This window comes from Oryctolagus cuniculus, chromosome 8, assembly GCF_964237555.1.
Source record: "Oryctolagus cuniculus chromosome 8, mOryCun1.1, whole genome shotgun sequence".
NCBI lineage: Eukaryota > Metazoa > Chordata > Mammalia > Lagomorpha > Leporidae > Oryctolagus > Oryctolagus cuniculus.
The window spans coordinates 58,788,597-58,805,401 of NC_091439.1; the positions used below are offsets into that span (position 1 = coordinate 58,788,597).

General features: G+C 37.4%; 1 protein-coding gene across 1 annotated transcript; it reads left to right on the forward strand.

The window, feature by feature from the left end:
- The first annotated feature begins 1,700 nt into the window (after positions 1–1,700).
- Positions 1,701–14,577, forward strand: GIMD1 (GIMAP family P-loop NTPase domain containing 1). Its single transcript, XM_008267517.4, has 3 exons — positions 1,701–1,803; positions 3,735–4,129; positions 14,298–14,577. The coding sequence occupies exons 2-3, from the start codon at positions 3,737–3,739 to the stop codon at positions 14,556–14,558; spliced, it is 654 nt and encodes a 217-aa protein (XP_008265739.3). The 5' UTR covers positions 1,701–1,803; positions 3,735–3,736; the 3' UTR covers positions 14,559–14,577.
- Positions 14,578–16,805: the final 2,228 nt, after the last annotated feature.

Below are 16,805 nucleotides of genomic sequence, written 5' to 3' on the forward strand. Positions count from 1 at the left end.
TCAATATTTCAGCAGCATCTAATATTAATAAATTTCCTTTCTATGAGAGCCCTAAGTTGATTCAAATCTAAAACTTCCATTAGGCCTGTGAGGATTTACATAAAATTTTTGCAATTTCATTGGAACTTCCAATATGCTTATAAACTCTGAACATTATTTTAAACAAGCAGCCATTGGCATTCAGAAAATGTTATACACTAGATCTTTGAAGTGGAAACTTCGATAACCAAAGACCTCCTACACTTGCTGTGTTCTATAAGGAAAATGGGAAGGAAAGATTGGTTTTGCTCCTCTTCAAAAAGTTCACCCCACAGTAAATGTATGTTGATGTAGAATGTTGAAAAAAGTCAGTTTACAGTTTGAGGATGAGAACAAAAATTAAGTACTGGTTCGAAATCTCTTCTTAGGAAACAGACTGCTACTGCCACCTGGGGGAGGTTCTGTCTTCCAGTCAAGACAGCCAGTGTGTTTCTCAGACGAATGAATCTAGTTCATGTTTTCCTTGTCATATGCATACAGGAAGAAAACTCTTTAACTCCCAACCCATGATGTCATAAGGCATTCCAGATGTCTCCAACTTCTCTTCATACAGAAATACATACTTCACAGACATTTGAGAGAATTTAAAGAGATGAACCCAAATATAACCTTACTAAGGTTTCTGTGTCTTATACACTAACAAATATTTTGGAAAGTATGTGTTATGAATTAAGAAGTGGTAAAAATCAAATATGAACTTTCAATCACAAAGTCAAATACACAGTTTTAAGTAAAATTGATTTTGCCTTAAGTCTTATCTAATTATATTCCTTTTTCTTTACGTGTATTTGCACTACCATTGATATGAAAATTGCATATGCTGATATAATCATGCTAGTGATTTCATCAGTAAGATAATAAGTTTCAATTATATGAATTTAACTAAAATATTTTTCTAAGAGAATTTTTTTTTTTTGACAGCCAGAGTGGACATTGAGAGAGAGAGACAGAGAGAAAAGTCATCCTTTTCCATTGGTTCACCCCCCAATGGCCACCGCGCTGATCGGAAGGCAGGAACCAGGGGCTTCCCCTGGTCTCCCGTGCGGGTGCAGGGCCCAAGCACTTGGGCCATCCTCCACTGCACTCCCGGGCCACAGTAGAGAGCTGGACTGGAAGAGGAGCAACCAGGACAGAATCTGGCGCCCGGACCGGGACTAGAACCCCGTGTGCCGGCGCCGCAGGCGGAGGATTAACCTATTGAGTCGCGGTGCCAGCCTGAGAATTTTTAATGTATGAACTCAATAGTGGTATGAAATCAGGGTCTAATTACTGTGCATATATTACACATGCATTTATTGAAACATTTCATGAAGTAAAAAGCAATATGGTGTTCATGGAAACAGAAAAACTTCATGGAAACAGAAGTTTTCCATGAACAGAAAAACTTCTGTTTCCATGAATACCATTTCTATAGACTGTCTAGTTTCTGCCTAACAGAAATTTTGCATTTTATTATGCTATAAACAAATTGTTATTTAACAGGAAAACACTATGTAAAGAATTTAATCCTTGAAGTACACGATTGAGGAAGTACCTATTAAAAGTACAAGTCTGACAGTTTACATAAAAAGTCAATGCCCATTAGAAGATGGTAATTAATCATTTATAAAGAGGATGCAGGGTAATGATTAATTAAATAAAGTACACATAGTATCAGTCCCAGACTGGTACAATAATGCTGTCAGAAGATCAAAGTTCACACCAAAGAACAACCATAGTTAGAGACAAGTCTTTGTGGAAAAAGCACTTTCACGACTGGAAAAGGTAAGTAATATATAGCAAATAGATTGGAGCTGCATAAAGAGTATTTCAGAAAATATCACGCATCTGATTCAGGAATTAAAAGAAATTAACAGAATCTCTGCACAGTTAACTGAATGAGTAGGGTGTGTGATGCCATCTTGAGGGCTTCTAAAAGAAGTCTTTTTTGGGCATGTGAGGGTTTCTCCAGGCATTCACATTAGAGTCTGGAGAAAGGCATTAGGAGCAGTAGAGGACAAGAAAGACATGGGGTACTTAAAACTGTGTAACAGAATTGTAGTTATCAGCAGAAATACTAAATATGTGATATTAAAATGTCTTTGCTTCTGAATCAGCCAATTGAGCATGTTTGTCTGGTGACCAGTAGCTCTCTTTAGCAATCTGATGAAAATAATTGATGACTATAAAATGCCATAGTCTGTGCTCTGTACTAAAGACTGACTACACTTCTTAGGCATAAGCAAAGGAGAAACTACCCCAAGACTCTTCTCTCTCTTATTTGAATCACACAATGTGTGTGTTACTTTCTTTATTATAGAGTCAACACTTTGCAATGGTGGATCGTAGAAATAGCTGGCTAATTATTTCATAAAAGAAATTACAAGTAATTCTCATTTTTATCAGAATGTTGCCTGGTTATAAAAATATTTAGGAAGCAGAATTAGGAGTGTTATTTGTTTTTTTAAAGATTTATTTATTTATCTGAAAGTCAGAGTTACACAGAGAGAAGGAGAGGCAGAGAGAGAGAGGTCTTCCATCTGCTGGCTCACTCTCCAACTGGCTGCAACAGCCGGAGCTGCCCCAATCTGAAGCCAGGAGCCAGGAGCTTCCTCAAGGTCTTCCCACTTGGGTGCAGGGGCCCAAGGACTTGGGCCATCTTCTACTTGCTTTCCCAGGCCATAGCAGAGAATTGGATCAGAAGTGGAGCAGCCAGACTTGAACCAGCACCCACATGGGATGCCCGCACTGCAGGCGGCAGTTTCACCTGCTACTCCACAGTGCTGGCCCCAGGAGTGTTATTTGATGTTATTCACATTTCACAGGAAAGAAGCAATAAGGAAGTTAGGAAAAATTATTTTTATTGGAGATGATATTTATGCAAGGAGTTGGGAAGTAGGAAGATAAAAGACATAGCTAAAAGTGCAGGAATGGGTATTTCTTCCATTGTCCTGTTCCAATTCCTCCAATACTCACAGTGAGTCATTTTCAAATACTGCTACTAGTTTTGTTCCTGCATCCAGGAACCTTAATACCCATTCCTAAACCAACTCACTGACCACATGTGATGCATTAACATATTCCTCATAAACATGGTTTATATTATCTGCATGTAACTTGGGTTTTTCTCACTTTCCTGAAATTATTTCTTCCTCTTCCTTTCCCTATCTGTACTTGTCTTCTCTTTTCTTTCTTGCTAATATTACTTCAATCTTCTGTCAATGTGGAGTCTCCAGTGTAGCGGAGCATTCCTTTATGTTTCTATCACTACCAAAGAGAAGAAAGCAAATCAGAGGTAGTACAGGTGGCCCTCTGGACCTGCAAGCTCCAAGTTCATGGATTCAACTACCCATAAATCAAAAATATTTTAAAACAGTTGTGTCTGTACTGAACATGTACACAAATATTTTTCTTGTCATCATGTCTTAAACAATTTAGTATTACAACTCTCTACAGAGCGCTTGCATTGTAGAAGATAATAGAAGTAATCTAGAGATGAAAGTATATGAGAGAATGTGCATGTGTTGTATGCAAATATTATACCATTTCTATAGGAAACTCGAGTATCTGTTGACTTTTTATCCATGGTGGACTCTGGAACCAATATGCCATAGATATAGAGGGATGACTATGAAGTGCTCCAGGCCAGGTAAGAAATCTTTTACAGAGTGATTGTAGAAGCCTCACCATTTAAGCTGTGCCTTTGTTTACCACAGCCATGACAGATCCCAGCAAGGTGATCATCAATTTAGCTCTCTTTGGCATGACTCAGAGTGGAAAAAGCTCTGCTGGGAATATTCTTCTGGGAAGCACTGACTTCCGCAGCAGCTTTGCTCCATGTTCTGTGACCACAGATTGTAGACTGGGCCGCAGTTGTCACCTCCGCAATTTCATGCGTCGGTCAGGGCGAGAGATCACTCTGCAAGTCCAGGTGTTGGACACTCCAGGTTATCCGCACAGCAGGCTGAGCACGGAGCAGGTGAAACATGAGATCAAGCAAGCCCTGGCACATCACTTCAGGCAACAGGGTCTCCACTTTGCCCTGCTGGTCCAGAGAGCAGACATGCCTTTCTGTGGACACGAAGCGTCTTACCCAGTCCAGATGATCCAGGTAAAACAAAGACTATACTAGTGCCTTTATGCCCATTTGGAAGACATTAGCCCATTAGGAAAGAGTCATGAAAACCTGATTATAAGATTAGTTTAAACCACAAAATTGATCGTATATAGTCAGTAAAAATTAACTGATTTTCCCACCAAGAGTAATTTTTACAACTTCCTTTAAAGGAATCCAATCAGCAACGGGAAAAATAGTGAGATACTAAACTTTGGATAAGCCTCAAGACCTAAAGAATTGCAAACTTGAATACATTTGCAAAATGTGGATATTGAACTACCTGTACCAAAAAACTGGCTGTTTAAAATGTAGATCCATCCTAAAATCACTGAAACAATTTCCAGAGTGGGGCCTGCACATGTGTCCTGTCGTCACTGTCCATGTATTTCGTAAAGCAGTCACGTTTCAGAATCTGACTTGCGTGCATTGAACATTAAGGGCAGACTCTCTTATTAGATATTCACTCACTAATTTGGTCATTGAACACTGTATTGAACACCTGCACAGAGCTTAGTGATTTGTCAATGAGACAAGAGCTCTGTCTTCAAAAATCTTAGATCCTGGAGGAGATAATTAGATGAACCAGAATAAGACAATGCATCAAGGACCAAATTAGTGTAATGTGTGAGAGAGGGCTTCAAAAGGTTTACACCATAATAAACATTCAAAAGAGGGCTAGATATTATATATAAGAAAGAAATCAAGAATTTCCACTTCTTTGCTTGCATCATCATCTGTAGCTTAAGTAGTTGCTCCACTCCAGCCAGGATAAGAACACAGGGACCTCAGGTCACATATAACCAAATGTATGCCACCCTGGTTTAGTGGCTGTCCCTATTTGTTTACTTGTTCATTCATTTTGTCAGGAAATTGGAGGCTCTTTCAGGCAGTTTAGAAAGGAGTTGGGTTGAATATGGCCACAAATGGGAGATGGAAGGAGGGTACATTTTTATATTCCTGTATAGTGTTTAAGAGCAAGACGAACATAGTCTCTTACTAACAAATTCTAGAAACTCTTCATGGAGCTATTCCACTTTATTCAATCTCTTCATTCTCTAGTCTGGGTCTAGTCTAGTTCAAATCTAAAGACTGAACTTTACCAGTAGTATGAGGGTCTCTGAGTCACTGAGCTCAGAGAATCCAGGTCTTCTAGGAACTGCACAGAAAATAGACAACACACATTTTCCACCTAAGAAGAATTTATATGACTGCTTCACTTCTGGTCCCATCTCACACCATGCTGATGTAGGCCGTGCTGTGCCCTGAAAGCCAGCATGCTTTGCTAAAATGAAGGATTTTTTTTCCTTTAACTACTAAAGATGAAAGAATGTTTTTAATGGAAGACATATATTTTGTCTTTCAGTAATTGTGTGTGTGTGTAAAAATGAAAAAAATGTTTAACCACAAGAAACTAGCAGAAAAAATCAGGGTGACAAGAGCATAAAAAATAATCCTCATTATCCAACTCCTGAAAAATCAAGGACATGATACACCAAAGTGAAGAGGAAGATGATTGCAATTAAGAAGCAAAATGGAAACTAAGCAAGCCCATAAACCTTCCCCAAACAATTAAAGTCTGCATTCTAGTGTTTCTGGTAGAAATCAAGTGGTAAGGAACCTGCATCCATTACATCAGTAACAATACCTTCACAGTTCTTTGTAAAACTGTTGTTAAACAGACACTTAGCTGAACCCATAGGTAGGTACAATTCAGCAGGTGCATAAACAATTACTTCTCAAGAGCTAACCTGACAATGTGTGCCATTATTTTTCTCTGCGACGGACCCATGCTGACCCAAAAGGATATTTTCAATGACATGCATTTTGAAAATATATTACTAGTTTTAGAATATCAAATAATATTGTAATCCCTTAACTTATTTTATAGAAGTGGTTTGGATTCATACATGTCTCCAGTCTCCTAAAGCAATGTCTGACATACATCATTCTCCTCTGACAACTGCTTTCCTTTTCTGTGTCCAAGTCAGTAGTTGATGGCAGAGAGGAATGGGCTAGGGAAAAACTTAGATTCAGAATATTTTTTTTTTCCAGAATAAAAAAATTCTGTCTCCCAAGAAAACTGAGCTGCCAAGATATGGTGGTCCTCAGAGTGGCTGTGGCCCCTAGGGACTCTGCTGACTTATTCTGGGGTTCTACGTGGTCTTTGCTTGATGGTCACCTAAGCACAGCCTGGCTGTATATGACCTTCTTTCTGAAGATGCTTCAGATGCCAGTGGCAGCCATCTGGATGTACTCACAGATTGGGAGCAGCTGCAGGATGTCTGAATTATTCAACAGGGCCAGCAGCTGTTAAGACGGAGCCACGAGCTGTTAAGGTCCTCCAGTTCCAGGCACACCCTGGATTTCTCTATTTTCCTGGCTGATGGGGAATGGAGAATGGAGTGTGTGCCTTGTCTCTCTTCTCTTCCCTCTTTCTGAGCGTGCTGATGCCTCCCATGGAAGATGTGTGCAAGGCCAGAGCCAGAGAAGTGGCCTCACTTTTCCTGAGCCTCCCTGTTGTCCCTGAATCTCTCTCCCAATTTGTGCTCTAATATTTTGCAGAGGGGTTATGAGCTGCCAGCTGTGACAGTGGGAATGTTTCCCCAAAGAGCCCTTTCACTTTATTTATGTTAACCCTGTACTAATTTACAGCAAAATAATGGAGATATTAGTGAGTCCTCTCACCAGAGGTGGGAAATAAAAAGAAAGATTTATCTGTGTGTTACCTGGAATGTCAGCTGGATATTTTTAAAAATTCCCAAATATTGGATCAGAGAAGATATAACTAAGTCATCTCACAGAAAGAGCTAACATGCACCCAAGCTGTACCAGAATTTGAACCCAGGAAATTGACTGAATCCTATAAGCTTTGTGCTATCACAGGCTTGTTTGTCAGACATTACTGAAAAAACAAACCAACTACTTTCCAGGCATATGGCTACAAATGTTACTAAAACATGAATAATTTTACCTATTAAAGAGTCCTTAATAAATATGGCACACTTACTATTGTGCCTAACTTATGATAGGTTCACAGAAAATAGTAAATCATTGCCATTATTATTGTCATTGTTATTAATTCACTGCCCAGATTGTGATGAGTCCTCATTCAAATGAACAGGTAGTTACAGAGCAGAGCAGGGTTGGGCCTGGGCTGGGAACAGAAGTGTTGGGAGGGCAAATTGTAGACACAAAGAGCCTGGATCCCAGAATGAGTTATACCTGTGTTCAAGTTCCTACTTGGGTACTTACTTGCTCTGCGACCTAAGGCAAATAACATCTCTTAAATTGATCGGAAAATTGGCAATAATAATAGTGCTTACTTCATTGGGTTACTTCAGAGACTACTGCCATATTAACAGCTAAGTTATTTAGCTCAGTACTAGGACAAGGCAAATGCACAACAAATGTTGGCTTTTGTCACTTTTTTTATTATTAGTATATGACTTATCATAAAATTAGGGCATATTAGTTATAAAAATAACCTTATTTTTGGTTTATCCTGATAGCCTTCAGAAAACCTAAGAGTGAAATATAATTTACAATGCCTGATTTTTAACTATAAAAGGTAACTTCCTCATTAATGTATAAATAAATCAGGAAAACAGATTCGCCAGCTTAGAAAGATTAAACTGAGAAGCCCCAATTTAGTGGAAAGGACATGGACCTGATGGGCAAAGGGCCACTGTCATAAACCCAGATGTGCCAATAATCAGTTGTGTGGCTTTGGCCAAGTCATTTAACATAAAAATATCATCTGTAAGGCAAATAATTTGGACACAGGATCTCTAAGGTGGAATATTCTCTAAATCTGATCTATGAAGGTCTTATCATTCAGCTCTGGCTCTCTGAAAAGGAAAATGTGGCACTGTAAAATAGGATGGGAGCAAGGGAATAGCATAAAAAATAAAAAATGGTCCTCGCTGTCCTCCTGTTCCGTGATAAGTTTTTTCTTAGTTGATGTAATAGTTGGCTTTTTTTATAAAACTTTCCCCCTAAAAAGTCCAGATGCTATGATTTCATCAACCACAAACAAATGGGGCAGGGCTGGTGAGGTCCTGGGAAAATGAACACAATTCCTGGAAAACAAAGTTTATATCCTAACTAGTTGTCCCAAAAGGACTAGTTGGACTCCTACCCATTAGCACTTTGAAACCAAACAATTCATGATTGATTGTAAAATTTCCATGTAGCTTAGTACTATATTTAAATTATTAACACCAGATAACTTGCATTAACTTATCTTGTTCTTGGATTTTTATGGAAGGTATCAATCAACTGTGATTATTCTTTCTCTGGGCCCTTAGAGAATTGTTTGGCCACTAACATGATGACTATACACCAAGCGACAGTACTTTCAAATATTCAACTATTTTTCTGGCCAAAAATCAATCTAAAGATTACAAGCTAAATCAACCACTCTCTTCTGTTTTGGGCAGTAATCCAAAAGTGCAATTTCTCTCACAGTTAAGGACGTGAGCATCCTTTCATAAATAATTACCAGCACATGAAAACTTCCAGTGGCTGAACACATGGGCTTGTAAGTAAGTGGTATTACCTTTAGTTATTCTAGCTCATTTTCCCTGAATGAGATTATGGTTGAAAGTATACAAAATGTCTGGTGGAAACAAAAACAGATTGTGTTAATGTTACATACAATACAGAAAACCAGGAGCGAAAGGAACGCTACCTACTTCAGTAAGTGCTAACCTAGCAAGAGATAATCCTATTGCAATAGATGAGGGGTCTGCAGACATTTTGTAGAAAATAAGTATTATGAAAAAAATGATGTGTGGGTTTCAAAAATATTTTAAACCCAAATAAGTTAGTATTAACCTGTTATAACGTTCTGAACAGTATCTATTTTGAGACACCAAGAAGGTTTGGAAAGAGCCACTATCAGAGCAACATAATTCTGCTAAAATTGACACAAGAATAAGCACCCAATTTATGGTGACGTTTGGATGAAAGAATGGTAAAATTACTGGTGTTTTATAAAAAAAATTGGGGACAATTCCCAATAAAAGTAATCAGTTTATAAATGGATAGCTCATTTTAATGATAATAATGAAGATGAAAAAGTACTTAAATTTGTAAGGAAAAAATTAACCTTGTTTGTGGCTTCATTAAAGAGCACAGATTGTGGCATAGCAGGTTGAGCATCTGCCTGTGATGCCAACATCCCATAAAGGCATTGACTTGAAAAGTAGGTGTTTTGCTTCCAATCCAGCTTCCTGCTGATGCACCTGGGAGGGCAGCGGAGGATGGCCGAAATGCTTGTGCTCCTGCATCCATGTGGGAGACCCAGAAAAAGCTGTTGGCTCCTGGCATTGGCCTGGCCTAGCCCTGGGCATTGTGGTCACTTGGAGAGTGAATCAGCAGGTAGAAGACTTCTCTCTGTCACTCTCACTCTCACTCTCTCTGTCTCTGTCTCTGTCTCTCCTCCTCTTTCTGTAACTCTGCCTTTAAAATAACATAATCTTTTAAAAAACAGCACATATGACTAACATCAGAAACAATGGCCAATATCATGTATGCCTCAATTTGTTCAGAAATATTAAAAGGAGCTAGGCTTTTGCTCAATGGGTGCCAAAAGTGTTGCTACAAAGCAGACACAGGCAGGAGATTTCAATGGGTATATTCAACAAATGGGATAGAGATTCTGAAGCATTTTTTGGAAGAATTGTAACAAGAAATAGACACGTCTTTACTGGTACAATCTTGAAGACAAAGTTAAACCAGAGTAAAGGCTACCAAGAGACAAGTGGCCAAAGAGTACGAAAGTGGATTGATCAAGAGGAAAGGTCAGAGCAACAGTTTTTTTACAAAGCTCAAAGCATTTTGCTTATTGACTTCCTGGATGGACAAATAAAAATAACATTTGATTATTAAGAGAGTGTTTTGAGAAAGTTAGCCAAACCTTCAGCAGAAAAACAACCTAGGAAAATATCACCAGAGAGTCCTTGTCCACCATAATATTCCTGCTCCTTCCTCTCCCAAAGAAGGACAATTTTGCAAGAAGTTTGAGGAGAAATCATTAGCATCCACCTAACAGTCCTGAATTGGCTCCTTCTGCCTTCATTTTGTTCCTGAATCTTGAAAAAATCTTTAAAGAGTATCCATTTTTCTATGATTAATAACATAAAAAGGTTTCATGGACATGGTTACATTCCAAGGACCCTCAGTTCATTGGGGATGGATAAAATGACTTGTATCATTGATTACAAAAGTGTATTGAGCTTGAGGATTATATGTTGAAAACCAAAGCTTTTTTATTTTGATTTCATTCTTCCAGGAACTTTTGAAGCTCCTTCATAAAACTTAGAGAAGAACAGTTTGTGCTAAGCAATTTTTAAAAGATTTATTTGTTTTATTTGAAAGAGTGAGTGAGAGAGAGTAAGAGAGAGAAGGAAAGGGAAAGAGAGAAGGAGAAGGAGAGGTAGAGAGAGAGAGAGAAATATCTTCTATCTGCTGGTTCACTCCCCAGATAGCTGCAACAGCTAGGGTTGAGCCAGGCCAGAGTCAGGAGCCAGGAGTTTCATCCAAGTCTCTCATATAGGTGGTAGAGGCCAAAACACTTGGTTCATCTTTCACTGCTTTTCCAGGCCATTAGCAGGGAACTGAACAAGAATTGAGCAGCCAGGACTTGAATCAGTGCCCTTATGAGATGCCACCATCACAGGAGGCAGCTTTACCTGCTATGTGACAATGTCGGCCCCATACAGTTCAGTTAGTATACACTTTCATCATGGAGATATTTCAAAAATGTTTAAATGACAAGCATGGATCAGGCCTCAATTAATGAAAATCTAGCAGGTAGCTTTAGAATGGCACTTAAGGCATTAACTACAGTAGCTATTTTCTAACTTGTATGTAAATATTTCAATATTATCACAATCAATATGACTATATCAGTGATATACTAGATATCAGATCTGAGAAATTTTCAGAGATAATAGTAAACAAGGACCAGTGGTTGCATAAAAATAAGTTCCCAATGCTGTGTAACTCCCAATCTATGCTTGGTTTTATTAATTCTCTTAATGATTGCTACCCATTTTTCAAGAATCAGCTCAAAGCATCATTACATGTGAGAACATTGTCTCGATTCCTCCCTCTTATCCCTACGTCCATACTGGGCTAAATGTCCAATGCTGTAACATCAATATAATTTATCACAACGTTTGCAATTACAACAAATTGAAAGTATTTCTTTCCCATCTGTCCCCCCTTGCTCAACTGGAAATTTAGTTAGCACACAAATCTCCACTTGATACAAGCAGAAATTGTATCTGTCTTGTTCCACACTGTGTCTCTACTGAGCAGAACATGGCTGGAAGACAGCAGATACTAGTGGAAGAAATAAATAATCTGTAGTGGCTTTTTAAAATTAGAATTAATGGGCTCCAGCCCTAAAGGTTATGATGCATTTTCAGCAAGTCTTCAAGGTAATTCTGGTGCAAATGATCCAAGAATTTTTATTCCCAGAGTCTAGATCTGATCTATGTAGCAGGTTATTCCTTTTTTTAACCCCTTGTACTAGTTTCCTGGGGCTGCTGGAACAAAGCACAGCCAGCTGCCTGTCTTAAATAGCAGACATTTTCTGTTTCTTGGTTTGAGAGGCTGGAGGTCTGACATCAGTGTGTTGGCATTGCTGGGTCCCTCTGAGGGCTGTGAGTGAAGGATCTGTTTCAGGCCTCTCTGCTTGGCTGGCAGGTGCCCAGCTTCATGTTCACTTGGCATTCTTCTTGTATTTGTTCAAATTTCCCTGTTTCATAAAGGACACAAATCTAGTGACCTTATCTTAACTAACTTCTGTTAGACACACAATGCTCCTATTTTCAAATAAAATCACATTTTGAGAAACAAGTGGTTAGGATTTCAACATATAAATTGAAGTAAGCGGTCAATTTGACCTGTAACACCACTGATAATTTACAATGCCACACCGTGACTCCTCCCCATCAGGGACCTGTTACAATGCAGTGCATAGAGGTCTGCAGATTTTGCTATGTCCTCATTTGTTAAAATAGGATGTTTGCATTACATGAATAATTATATTTACACAAGCATTATGTTTTAAAAAGTTGAATTAATATTTTGCAAATCAATTTGTGCTTTAAAAACACATCAGACTATGCAATTAAAGTAATTCTTTGAATAATCCCTTTGTAAAGTTTAGATCTTTTCTCTTAAAATAATTATTCTCTAATGTATTTACCTTGAAATATTAATCCAGGTCTTCTTGAAGCAGGGCATTTTTAGAAAAAATTAAAATGTGCAACTATTCTATGTTTTAGATAGACAATTTTTGAACAGATATTAAGAAATATTTTGGATCTAGTCCATGGAAGATTTCTTACGAATACAAAAAATAAAGCGCAGATGAAAGCAAACCCATAATAATTAAATGCAGGACAAAAGAGAATCTTTGCAAGCAAGGACAATATTGTATCCCAAAGATTAATAAAACTCTAAAACTAAACCTCCTCCAAAACAAGTTAATAATACCTCAAGCCTTCTATTTGAGATGATCATGAGGATTTACATTCCAAATTAATTCTACAGATATTTATTGAGAATTTACTACATGCTGGAAGCTTGGATTGATATGGAAAGACATAGATCTTGCCTTCAAAGAGTTCAATGTCAAGCCATGTAATATGTGTGAAATAATGGCTCAAATAAAAGTCAGATTGTATCAGATATTATACAGTAACTGGGAACCATGGTCATGAGATGTTTCTGAATATAAATATTTTGTCCAACAGTTCTCATGAGTATTTTCATATTGGATTTTACACCCCTCCTTTCTTCTCTGCTTTTATTTCTCTTTCTGTTTCTCTCTCCTTCTTTCCTCCCTCCCTCCATCTTCCTTCCTTCCATCCTTCCTTTCTTCCTTTATACTTTTTTCCTTCATTTTTCAATTTTTTAGTTTATAAATCTTAATCCTGCATTAGCTATATGCATTGAAAATAGTCTGTCAGACTCTCAATTTTTTTCAAGATTTTTCCCAGAAGACTTGAACTATATATGTAACTCAACCACTACAAAGTGTCAGGTTCCTCACATCATGATATAATTAATAACAGCATCTCTCACAAAGAATTCTGTTGAACTTCAAAGGGATAAAGCATGTAAAGTGCTTAGCACAGTATTTCGTCCTATATGTTAGTTGCCTTTATTCTTTCTTCTGAATATGGATATTTCTAGTTATGTTTATTCCCAATGCACTTTGTATTTTTCTTGACATATGAACTTATAGCAGTTTTAGAAATATTTTGGTGATGGGAGTGTTTGGAATAGAAGGAATGTTATCTTATTGTCATATTATCATGATTTCAGATAACTTTGAAAATATTTTTTAGAGTTACATGGCTGTTTCTAAGATGCCTTTCACATTGCATGAACAATTTGAAGCATGTTGTTACTTCTGCTTTTTATCAGCTGCTTTTCACTAATCAAATAAGAATTTATTACATAGCCAACTTCCACATATTAACAAACAAAGGGACACCCATCTTCAATGTTTTCAACCACATTGGAGACAGTCATCCAATAAACTGTGTTTGATTCTAGGCAAGAGGAGTGAGGAGGAGTGAGGATCATAGTATTATTTTGTAGTTGTTCCAAATTACCAAGTATATTCTGGTGTTAGCTTTTCCATTACATGTCATTTGATTAATCAATAGATTGTATCCAGACTATGTAATTTTAAGCCCTTAGTAGATGCTTTCAGGATGATAACTCAAACATCATTAAAAAAAAAAGATACACTAATTCCCTTGGCCAATATCCTCTGACTCAAAGGAATTTAGTGGTTCTAACATAGGTTGTCAGGCAAGTATAAATGAATGGTATAAATATAATTACATCATATGCAGCACAATCAGATAATATGTAGTTTTAAGGTTGTATATACATCAATTATAACAGTAAAAAAGAAAATAAAGAATTGAAGGTGGTTTTTTTTTTGAAAGTCCATCCACTTCGTTACATTTGCTTGTAAGACTTGACCCCATCCTCACTTCTTATGCATATCAGCTTTCAGAAACTTAATGACACATGTTGGCTATCTGTGCTGGGCCATAATAGCTCCCTTGCTCATTTCTGAGAAATCCAGTCCAAGGCAAATAGTCATTTAACAACTTTTCTCTTTCAGGAACTTCTGGGACACAATTGGAATAAGTACACTGCCATTCTTTTCACCCATGCAGAAAAGATAGAAGAGGCTGGGTTCCACGAAGATGAATATTTACACGAGGTCTCTGATTCACTGAGAACCATACTCAACTCTCTTCAGAACCGATATGTTTTCCAGTACAAGAGAGGAAATTCATTTAATGAACAAAGAATGAAAATCTTAGAAAGAATCATGGGATTTATAAAAGAAAATTGTTTCCAAGTTCTTACCTTTAAATAAAGATTTAAATGAAAGTAAATGAGCATTGGGTATTAGAGTCACAAACCAGGTTTCACAAACTGCCTTTGTTAGCATGCATTTCCATATACTACCAGTGAGAGTGTCCATAGGTAAAACCACTTTGAAAAACAAAGTTAGAAAGAAATCTAGGATTCGGGATCGTTAAAGAAAATTCCGTTACACAAGCAATTACATTCATAAGTATATATCCAACAGAAACGCACACATTTGTTCATTGAAAGATAAGTTTATGTAAGAATGTTCATAAAAGATAACAATTGAAAACTATCATTACTCAAAGGTCTAACAATATTAGAATGGATAAGTCAATTGTGTGTTTACACAATGGGATATTATACAGCAATGAGGATACGGAAATTCAACTACATGTAACAATAATTATCAAATGCCCAAACAACATCAAAAGGAAGAAACCAGACAAGAAAGGGCGTATACTCCATGATTCCATTTGTAGAAAGTTAAAAAACAATCAAAACTAATGTAATTGAAACACTCTGGTGGTAAAAATGCAGGAAATTTTTGTTGCTCCACCTTTGGGAGCAATAGTGCACTTAGAGTGGCTTCTGAGATTCTGGCAATGATTGGTTTCCTGGTTTGGAGACTGGTTTCAGAGGGTGTGTTCACTTTGAGAACAAGCAACAGACACTTGCAATTTATAAACTACTTAGTACATATCTTACATTTAAACACAAGCTAAAATGAATTAACCATTATCAATATAAAAAAAAGCCTAGTTCCACTGCTTACTTGACACTAGGGAAGGAAAGATGCTGGACTTTTCAGTGTCCTCACTTGAGAGACTGACTTCATAGTTAAAAGACTTGATATCTTGATAGGTAGTAAATGTTCACCACATGTTAACTTTCTTTTCCACTTTCTTTCTATTTTGGTTTAGGGGAACATTAGGTAAAAATGTAGAGAAAGCTCTTGAGCAAAAGCAAGTGTAACAATGGTGATGCTCTACTGTAAATAAAGGCCAGACTGGAATAGAAGTTTCTGGAACCTGGAAAGGCTGGCCACCTTGGCTTAGTGGAGAGCTTCAGGGTGCTGTCAATGGCAGCAGTGAAAATTGAAGGAAAATAACTCTAGTCAACTGTATAGGTCAATCCCACTACCAGGTCAAAATCAGATTACCTTCATACTTAACATCAGCATATGAGCTTTATGGTTTATCAAATTCTTTCACAAAGACAATTGTGAATTTACAAGCAGCTTGGATTCATTAATTTGTAAGCCACTTTTTTTGCTCATTTGCTGTGCAATATACTGTATTTCCCATTTAAAACAGGATCACAATTGGCATTTACTCCACAGAAATCCCAAAAAGCTTTCTTCAATGCTCCATATTAACTGAAATTGAACACAAATGGTATTAGAAAATCAACAATCATGATTTATAAAATATTCTTGCATAACAATCCAGATTCCAATTTGAAACAAAATCTCACTTTATTTCTCTGCATAGCAATTTTCTCCTATGTTGTGGGTCCAGGATTATGAAGCGGGAGACTGGACAATGGGACAGAGTTTGGAAGTTAAGCAGGAATTGACACTTCTGCAGGGGCTGGTTGCTTGGGTCAGTGACAGTCTCTAAGCTGAGAAGTTGAAACTGCCTTGGTTGGTGGAGAAGAGGAGGTGGAAAAGGAGGACCCAGGTGTTGAGACCTCCATGGCTTTCATTCATGTGGTGTCAGCGTCTAGAGCACAAACATTAGCTCATCTCAGGAATGATAATAGTGCAGAGCACTGGACATTCAAGATCTGTGAGGCTGCTCTGATGTTTATGGTTCGTAGAGAGGAGTCTGCATTCCAAGAGGGACATTTCTGTGATTTTCTTCCCTTGAGTTATTTTTAGAGGTGTATTCAATATACACACATACGCACATTTTAATATAAGTCCTCAAATGTCATAATATTACATGTTTGACTTTATTTTAGCAAACATAAAATTTGCCTTTTTGATACATTTTTACCTCTTTCTTCTTCTCCAAGCAAATCAATCTAATCCAGATAATTCCTGTCAGTCAAAAACTTGATATATACTGTTTGCATTTCTCTGTATATCCAGTCACACACATACAGTATACACACACATATGCATAAGAAATACATGGATTTGTGGTTTAAAATTTGTTCATATTATACTCTCCACAATGTCACTTAACACTGTCTCCTATAAATTCCTCTGACTCTAAAGATAGAACCCAGATTCTTTCTTTTTAACGAC